The sequence below is a fragment of the Trichechus manatus genome, unplaced genomic scaffold, assembly GCF_000243295.1.
Source record: "Trichechus manatus latirostris isolate Lorelei unplaced genomic scaffold, TriManLat1.0 scaffold00070, whole genome shotgun sequence".
Taxonomy (NCBI): Eukaryota; Metazoa; Chordata; class Mammalia; order Sirenia; family Trichechidae; genus Trichechus; species Trichechus manatus.
In genome coordinates this window covers 8,060,204-8,070,400 of record NW_004444006.1, presented here as the reverse complement: position 1 = coordinate 8,070,400, position 10,197 = coordinate 8,060,204, and the positions used below count along the sequence as shown (strand labels likewise).

The 10,197-nt window shown below is 37.4% G+C and overlaps 1 protein-coding gene across 6 annotated transcripts in view; it reads right to left on the bottom strand.

Moving 5' to 3' along the window:
- Window positions 1–10,197, bottom strand: part of TAF1 (TATA-box binding protein associated factor 1) — a 114,314-nt gene that overhangs the window by 30,332 nt on the left and 73,785 nt on the right. For all 6 annotated transcript variants that reach the window (XM_023734678.1, XM_023734679.1, XM_004380140.1 and 3 more), the window contains exons 29-32: window positions 5,200–5,267; window positions 3,882–4,004; window positions 2,877–2,969; window positions 2,710–2,794 (exon numbers count right to left, since the gene is read on the bottom strand). In XM_023734678.1, coding sequence (XP_023590446.1) covers window positions 2,710–2,794; window positions 2,877–2,969; window positions 3,882–4,004; window positions 5,200–5,267 — 369 coding nt within the window. The remainder of the gene's footprint in view (window positions 1–2,709; window positions 2,795–2,876; window positions 2,970–3,881; window positions 4,005–5,199; window positions 5,268–10,197) is intronic.

The window sequence follows — 10,197 nt, the reverse complement described above, 5'->3', positions numbered from 1 at the left end:
GTATTGTGTACTGTCTCACCCTTCACCAAAGATACCACTTATCTACTGCCTATTTAGTATCCCCCCCCAATCCCTCCCATCCAACAAAGATTGTTACTTTTTTGTGGGTTTTTACAATAAAGGTCTCATACAATATTTGTCCTTTTGTGACTGACTTATTCCACTCAGCATAATGTCCTCCAGTTTCATCCATGTTATGAGATGCTTCACAGATTCATCATTGTTCTTTATTGTTGCATAGTACTCCATTGTATGTACCACAGTTTATCTATTCATCTGTTGATGGGCATCTAGGTTATTTCCATATTTTTGCTATTGTGAACAATGCTGCCATGAACATGGGTGTCAGTCCCATCTTTTGAACTCCTGAACATTCCTACTCAAATGCAACATATCCAAAACCAAGCTCCTCACCTTTCTTCCCAAACCTTTATATTCTATCCCCACCTCCATATTCTCAAACTAGCATCTAAGCCAGAAACTTTGGTCTTATCCTTGCTGCTCCTCTATCTTACTCAACTCCTAGAGATCGTAACCTAAGTATCTTTGGAGTTCATCTCTTCGTTATTCAGGCTCTAAAATTATTCTGTACAATAAAAAAAAAGAAATAAAATTATTCTGCCTGATTACTAAATAAGACTAGCTGGTCTCCCTGCCTCTCGTATTTCTCCCCCTCTCATCTATTCTCTACACTGTTATTAGAATGAATTTTCCAAAATGCACATCTGATTGTCATTTCCCTGCTTAATTCCTTCAATGCCTTCCCACTTAGGATAAAAAACTCTTAAGCTTGACACATAAAGCCCTTTATGATTTGACTCCTGCCTACCTCTCTAAACACATAAGCCAGTCAACTCACCAACATGCACACATAACTGCAACTCCAATAAACTTGTTTCTCAAACCTACCATGTCATTTCAGGTCTCTGTGCCTTTACATATTGCTGTCCTCTCTGCCTAGAACATTTTCTGTATATTCTTTGCTTAACCAACTCTGTATATCATTCAGAACTCAGCTTAAGAAAAAAAAAAAAACCCTCTGCCAGAAAACTTCCTCTAATCCCACTCTGATTTAGATATTCCATCTCTGTGTTCCTGTAATACTCTGTGCATGCTTCTAGCATAATATTTTTAATACAGTATTATAATTTTTTTCTATTTCTCCGATTAAACTATAGCCAATCTGAGAATAGGGACCATATCTAATTTGAATTTATCAGTGCCAGCACATATTAGTGGTCTCAGTAAATATCTGCTTAACAAGTGACTCATTCAAAACTAAACTTTACTAGCTTCTTTGTGAAGGCTTCCCTACCCCTCAGGTTAAGATACCCCTTCTTGTCCTCCAGTCTACTTTGCAAATGCTTCTATTATAACCCTTGTCAAGCTGTATTTTTACTCTTTCCTTCAACTGGATTGTGAATTATTTGAGGACAGTGACTGCATCTTTCCTTTTAGTGAATTAAGTAGCTAGCACAGAGCCTAGCATATATTATTCAATCAGTTCATATACTGAGCAAAACTCCACGCTCCAAGGAAGCTCTCTATAGTTTATAGCCACGTATTTCCCTAAGCTCTATCTTAAGGGTGTGGGGCATAGGTGAGTTTTCACATCTCATGGAAAAGCAGTAATGGTTCGAAGTCCAAAGTAATTTGACTATTCTCATCTCATTTTTTTCTGTGATTTCAAAATGTCAAAAGTAAGTGTCTATTAATTTTATCATCATTAAAAGTTAACAGCAATTTGGAAAAGGATAGTGAGAATGGTTGCGTAACTTGAAGAATGTAATCAATGTTACTGTAGAAATTTTGAGATGGTTTATGTTTTGTTATGTTTTCACCACAATAAAATAAAAAAGTTAATAGCAGACTGTGCAGAATATAACATACTCATTAAAAATAAGTGCCTGCTCTCATTCCTAGAGTACCTGAGACAAAAAAAAAGTACACTATGGAGGCTGCAGCTGTATCATCATTAGCAATTTGCTTTTATCATTACTTGCTACCTTTGCACATAAGGTTTCCTGCCTATGCCTTTGAAAGAATCAGTCCCCTCTGCATGAAAAGGAGGTATAAATTATATAAAAATATTAGTTATTAGAAGACTAAAATACCAATTGAATAACCAGATTAATTTGGAAATCTGTTCACACTGGAAATCTACAACAAATTCCAAGACAGATTACTATCTAAGAGCTGAGAAAGTCTAAGGAACAGAAGTGTCTGAGAGAGAAAGTGCTGAGAGCTTAGCAATGATACTGCACTTCTCTTTGAGTAAGGTGTTTCGGTTCACATAATGCAGGCCCTATGCTCAAGAAAAAGTTAGAGACATTATTGGTTTCAAATTATATTCTATTGACTTTGCAAGTCAAAAAAAACTTCCTTCTTTAATATGGAACAAACCAAAAAAGAGAATAAAGTAAATGGCAGAGGAAAAAATTTTGTAGAGAGAAGATGCAGATGGAATGAGGTGGATGTTGAGAGAATAACCATTTCAATAAAATACATAACTCAACTTAATTTTGTAAAAAAAAAAAAAAAGTGCCTGCTTAAAAAAAACCAGTAAATCACTTGATTGACTCTACTGACTACCACTGCTCAAGCCTGCTTTGCACACTTAAATTTTAATAAAGTAATTATGCTGGATGGATGAAGGATAGATAGATTGATGGATGAAAGAGAAGGAAGGAAAAAGGGAGAAATACCCACCATTGTACTTAACACTGTTGGCCAGAATAAGGTTTACATCATCTAGAAAGCTGTCCCGACTCTGATACTTGTGCTTGGAGATGTTCTGTAATTAAAAGAATCAGACACTCAGATACACATACAAAGTCACTTGATTCCAAAAAGGAATTTTAGATCAAATCACCCACCTTACGTATAGTCTCTAAATCCATTGGGTTGACAATCACTTTGTAATAATCTGGAACAAACTTCTTATTGACTGGGTGATGAAATGGCCAGGACTAATTTAAAAAAAGCATGAGAAATTAAATGGAAACTATTCTTTGTACTATAAATTCTCAACTTTGGTCAGCGCACAAATATCCCTAAGACTCTAACAAAAGCTATGGACCATTCTGCCAGAAAAACAATCATATAAACCTCTGTATATAATTTAAGGAGTTCATGGATTCCTTTAGGGGGCTCCTATATCCTGGTAAGGTAAGAACCTCTGCTCTATACTTACAATTAAAAGTCTTTATTCCCTAGTCTCATCCAGAAGTTTCACAGCATTACACGTATCACGTGCCTATAGTGGTGCAAACGGTTAACGCATTCAGCTGCTAATCAAAAGGCTGGAGATTTGAGTGCACCCAGAGGTGCCTCGGAAGAAATGCCTGGTGATCTACTTCCAAAAAATCAGCCACTGAAAACCCCATGGAACACAGTTTTACTCTGAAACACCTGGGGTTGCCATAAGTTGGAATTGACTCAGTGGCAACTGGTACAGCAAAAAAGAAAACTCAGTTCAGAATTCCTAAGGAGGATCATTACAACAAACCGCCCACAGAATCAACATGGTAGTCATGTCATAAAATTGCAAGACAAAAAAGTCAAACAAAAGACAACGAACACTAGGTAATGATCGAATAGTCATTTGTCAAAAATCACCTCTAAATCAAAAGCCTCCCATTAGCTGGCATCCTAAATTCTCTCCAGGATTATTAAGAAATATTCATATACCAAATGTCATCAGAAAGTAAGAAGCTCTCTATAGCCACATACAGCAAAAAAGTCAATTTTTAAAATTATATACCAGTCTGAACTAACACAGACCATCCCCAGACTCCCCAACATACATATGCATGGGTGCCTTATACTCTTTTCCTTTCCCCTATACTATCCTCATAATATTTAGCACAGAGATCACTTACATCTGGAACTGCCATCATTTTCTGGGTGACAATGTTGTCTAGAATGAAAGAAAATGCCACTTGGTCATCATCATCCAGCAAGGGGTTGATAGCTTTCTCTAAACGAGCCAATTTGTCTTCTTTCTGAAATAAAACAAAGCAAAGCAATGGCAGAGGTTTCCCTGAAGTGTAATCACCACAGAAAAGTTAAGGATAATTTAAGGTTCAGCTGTCTATTGCCCTTACCTACCCCAGAAAGTATAACTTTGAATTGTCTACTATTCAGTTCCAGGCAAAAAGTCCAGATAAAAGAAATGATTGCTCCAGTAAAAAGAGTCAAGAGGGATGTGCCAACTACTCCTTTATTCTGTATTCTATTCTTGTAGATTACCAAAAATACGCATCAAAAACAGCTCTCACAACAGAAACATCTTCACCAAGTTAGGTTTGTAATACCACACTCTCAGTTTTTGCTGTAAAACAATTGCTGAAAACAGAGTGTTACTGTTGTTTAGTGACTTTTGTGTAAGGGGACCTAATCCAATAAATTCATTTCAGATATTGTACTAGGAAAAAATGTGTGTTCCAGTTGCTCCATATCCTTGCCAATACTTAGTACTGTTTTTAATTTTAGCCTTTCTGATGGGTACATAGTGGTATTTAATGGTGGTTAAGGTAGACCCTCAATGAGATGAATTGACACAGTGGCTGCAACAATCAGGTCAAACACAGCAATGATTGTGAGGATAGTGCAGGACCAGGCAATGTTTCATTCTGTTATTTATACATAGGGTTGCTATAAATGGGAACCGACTAGGCAGCACCTAACAACAACAATGGTGGTTTAAATTTGTATTTCCCCAATGATCGATCAAGCTGACAATCTTTTCTCATTTATTGGCCATTTGGTTATATTCTTTTGTGAAATGTCTACTTCAATATTAAAATAATCATCATACTGTATTTTCTGTAAGCTTATAAACTGCCACAATATTTTTTTGGTACTTCAGTTGACTTCCTAGGAAGTTATTTTCCTTTATCCTTTCTAAAGAGTTATGTAAGTTCTAGATCTTAATCTTAGCTCTACTATTTAATAGTCATGATGCCCAGGGCAAGAAATTTTCTTCTACAGACCTCAGTTTTTCCATCTCCAAAAGGAAGGGATCGTACTGTACGATTTCTAAAGTCCCTTCCAGCCCTCACATACTAAAGATCTGCTACTCCCACATTTCTCTACTCTTCCTTTTGTTACATTCCCAACTTTCTCAACCCTAGTATCCTCCACCTTCAAATTCCACTGCCTTTCTTTCTCTCATTCTAAATTTCTTACATGTCTTACCTCTTTGAGTTTTTCATCACAGAGATCCAGCATGGATTGAGAGATCTGGGTCAATGAGTGCTTTGGCCCTAAATTATACAGGAACAATAAGAAATGGGACCATTAAAATGGGAGCCAAGAGCTGCCACCATCCCTCCATCCTTTCAATATGTTTAGTTAACATCAGTTGCCGTCAAGTCGATTCCGACTTACGGTGACTCCATGCGTGTTGGAGTAGAAATTTGCTCCATAGGGTTTTTAGTGGCTGATTTTTTGTAAGTAGATCTCCTGGCCTTTCTTCTGAGGTGTCTCTCGGTGGACCTGAACTGCCAACTTTTGGGGTAGCAGGCAAGAGTGTTAACCATTTGCATCACCCAGGGACTCTATATTTACTTAAGCACCTAGTATGTGCTGGGCACTAGCCTAGCTGCTGGTTTAGACAGAGACATCAGTCTTGTCTCCATTTCTTACTGCCTAACACGTAGTAGGTACACAATATGGATGAACAAACTACTGCCTTTAATACTTTAAAAATGATACCATGGAAGAGGAATGACAATCTGTATACGGATGGCTGAAGAAATCAATATATGATTTACAATCTTTCCACACTTAGCATATACAATATGCAACTGCAATTTGTTTGTAGAACACATGGTTTGTGAAGTTCTTACAAAATATAGCTAATCCAAAGCCTTTGTTATAAAAGAATCTCCATCCCACATTAGACTATTACTTTAGTTTCCCTGAAATCCATATCAAAAGTTTCAGAAAATCCCTGAAATATCTCCTACCCTCCTTGCTTATGGCTGCCCTAATTTAAGCTCATCATAGGGAAAGTTAACACATTTTCATCTAGCCGGTAATTCTGGCTACTCCTTTTCAGTATCCTTTGTTAGATTATCTTCCCTTGTCTCTCCTTTTGTGTTACTGTTCCCCAGAGCCTAAATCTCAGCTCTATTCTCAACAACTAATTATTTAACATTCATTTGTTTAGTCATTCAACAAACATTTACTGACTGTCTATGTGTTCAATGATGGGAATTTAAGGAAAAATAAGACACAATTCCTACCTCAGAGAGTTGAGTTCATGATTTAGTCGGAGAGAATGACACAAAAACAAATCATTGCAAAACAGAGTGTTTAAGTGCTTGAAATATCTATGGATGAAAGATACAGTATCTTGAAATATAGATGAAACACGATTTGGCCATATGCTGATAATTACTGAACTGGGTAATAAATCGGTGCACTGGAATTTATTATACTCCTCTATTTTTGTATACATGTCTGACAATTTCCATAGTAAAGTTTTTAAAAATTGAGTATAAATACAAATGGGCAAAGATACTGGTTGCTATGAAATGAGGTTATAACAATTAAATCTGCTTATCGGAGAGGAACAGGCAAGGCTTGTTGTGACTGACATTTGAGCAGAGTCATTAATGAAGAGTAGAAGTTCATCAGGTAGAAAATAGCAATGAAGGACATTCCAGAGGGAGGAAAAAGTATTGAAACACACAGAAGTAAGCAAATTCATGAAAACATGTAACAGCACATTTCATACAAGGAACCACAAGAAGTTTGGTACAACTAGAATAAAAGTATGAGTGGAGGAGAGACAGGAAATGAACTTAGAAAGGCAGGAGGGACCATATTACAAAGTTCTCACAGGCAATAGAAAGTTGGAAAGCCATTTTTCAAATTTGTGTTTTACAAAAACATCCTGTCAACAGTGGCAAGAATTAAGGTGAGAAGCAGAGGGAAAGTTTGGAAACTATTGCCAAGAGGTCAAACGAGATGACAAGGACTTCAACTAAGAAGCAATGAAGACAGAAAGAAAGGGAAAAGGGGATGGTTCAAGCAAAATTTCAAGATAAAACTTATGGGACTTGGTGATTTATAAGTGTGGGGAAGAGGGATAAATCAGTGATTAAGATTTCTAGGTTGCAGAACTAGATAGATAGGTGGTAATGTCATTAACCTAAACAGGCAATCAGACAATGAGTTGCCAGTGGGGCACTGAAAAATGGACATGTCTGGCAGGCAACTGGAAACGTGTATAGAGTTCAGAAGAGAGATATGGGCTGGAGATTAGTGATATCAGTGTATTTATGGTAGCTGAAGTCATGAGAATGAAAAAAATTATCCAAGGAACAATACAGAATGAGAAGAGTGGTAGGAAGAGGAAGAACCAGAAAAAGGAGACTTAGCAGAATAAGGGTAGGAAGTGATTAAAGAAAGTACTCCTGGGAAAGGGAAAAGAGTAATGACGAGGAAAAGTGATTAACAGTGCCAAATACCCTAAAGTTCAAGATATTTTTAAGCACATGCAAAGATGTTCAACATCATTTTAGTCATTAGGGAAATGCAAATCAAAACCACAATGAGATACTACGTCACACCCACTAGAATGGCTATAATAAAAAAAAGATGGGCAATAGTTAAGTGTTGGCGAAGACATGAAAAAAATGAACTCTCATACACCACTGGTAGGAGAATAAAATGTTACAGCTGCTTTGGTAACAGTTTCACAGTTCCTCAAAAGGTTAAACAGAGTTACCATATGACCTAGCAATTCCACTCCTAGGTACATAACCCTCCCAAAAAAGGAAGCAAATGTCCACTCACAAGTTTGTACAAGAAATGTTCACAGCAGTCAGTATTTATATCGGCCAAAAAGTACAAACAACCCAAGTGTCTGTCAACTGAAGAATGGATAAACAAAATGTGGTGTATCTATAAAATGAAATATTATGCGGCAATAAAAGGGAATGAAGACCACAACATGGATGACCCTTGAAAACATGCTAAGTGAAAGAAGTCAGACACAAAACAACACATATTGCATGATTTTATTTATATAGAATGTCCAGAATAGGTAAATTTATAGACAGAAAGATTAGTGGTTGCCTAGGGGTGAGGTGGAGGGTAGAGGAGGAATGGGGATTAACTCCTAATAGGGTGCAAGGTTTCTATTAGTGGAAATAAACATGTTCTAAAACTAGATTGCGGTGGTGGTTATACAATCCTGTGAATGTACTAAAAAATACTGAATTGTACACTTTAAACAGGTGAACTCTATGGTGTATGAATTACATCTCAATAAAGCTATCTAAATAAAAAGTATTTCTAAAACGTAGCCACTGGATCCACCAATTAGGAGGTTTCTAGTGCTTTAGTATAAGGCAACTGCAGTGCTCTGAGGAGTGAAAGGGACGTGAAGAAGTGGAGAGGAGTATATGGAGCATGGTGGCTAAAGCACAGGCTATGGTGTTAGATACACCTAGATTCACATGTCTACTCTGCCACTTTTTAGTTGTGACCACCTTGGTTAAGTAAACACTATAGGCCCATCTATTCATCTGGAAAATGAGGATTATAATAGTACCCATTTCAGAGATTTCTTATGGTGAAATAAAGAAGATAATGCAAGTAAAGTACTTGGTACTGCTGGTGATACTACTACTACTATTATTACCAGCACTGGGATATAAGGAAGAGAGAAGAGTTAGCTATATGGGGGCACAAGGCCAGGCAGAGGTTATAATTTTTAAATTTTTTTTTTTAAACTAACATCTCCAACTGAATCCTATAGGCATTTCAAGTTATATACTTCAAAATTCAACTCTTACCTTCCCATCTAATTTCTGTTTAATTATCCATGGAACCTGAATGACAGCTGGGACTACCATAAATTTATTTTTAGATCCTTTCTGTGTCTGGTGTTCTGCTAGGCCCTGGGAATACAAAGATGAATAATGCAAGTCTGTCTAGGAGGTCACAAGTGATGGGAGAGTCAAATATATAAGTAACTATGGTATAAAACAGTAAGAGCTATAAAAGTTGATTTAATTGTGCTGGGAGGCACAAAGGATGGAGAAATAGATATTTCGAGCAATTTGAGTAAGTCTTCATGAAGAGATGATGAGTTAACCTTGGAAATATGAATGAAAATTCATCAGTGAAAGGGAAGGACGGACATTCCAGGCAGACGGCAAAGACCCCACAAGACATGAAGAAATAGCATGGGCTATTTAGTGAAACATAATGGTCAGTGTAGCAGGAGTATCTAGTGGGTATGGGGGAGTAACTCATTAGAGATGAAACTAGATAAATGGGACAGGGCCTGCTTGTGAAAGGTCTTAAAATCTAGTTACTTTCAATGCAAAATTGAAACAACCCATCAAAATTTCAACAGCATTCTTTGCAGAAATGGAAAAGCCCATCCTAAAATTTATATGGGAGGACAAAGGACTCTGAATAGGTAATCTTTTTTTTTATTGTTGTGGTTTAGGTGAAAGTTTACAGTTCAAGTTAGTCTTTCATACAAAAATTTATACATACACTGTCATGTGACCCTAATTGCTCTCCCTATACTGTGACAGCACACTCCTCTCCTTTTCACCCGATTTCCCATGTTCATTCAACCAGCTCCTGACCCTCTTTGCCTTCTGATCTCACCTCTGGACAGAAGCTGCCCGTTTAGTCTCATGTATCTACTTGAGGTAAGAAGCACACTCTTCATGAGTATCATTTTATGTCCCACAGTCCAGTCCAATCTTTGTCTGAAGAGTTGGCCTCGGAAACTGTTTTAGTTCTGGGTTGAGAAAGTCCAGGGGCTATGCTTTCTGGGATTCCTCCAGTCTCAGTGAGACCATTAAGTCTGTTCTTTTTACTAGAATTTGAATTCTGCATCCCACCCTTCCCTCACTCCATAAGGGACTCTCTGTTGTGTTCCTTGTCAGGGCAGTCACTGGTGGTAGCCAGGCACCATCCAGTTCTTCTGGTCTCAGGCTGATGAAATCTCTGGTCCATGTGGCCCTTTCTGTCTCTTGGGCTAATACTTTCCTTGTGTCTTTGGTGTTCTTCATTCTCCTTTACTCCAGGTGGTTGAGACCAATTGATGCATCTTAGATGGCCGCTTGCTAGCTTTTAAGACCCCAGATACCACTCACCAAAGTAGGATGCAGAACATTTTCTTAATAAGCTTTGTTATGCCAATTGACCTAGATGTCC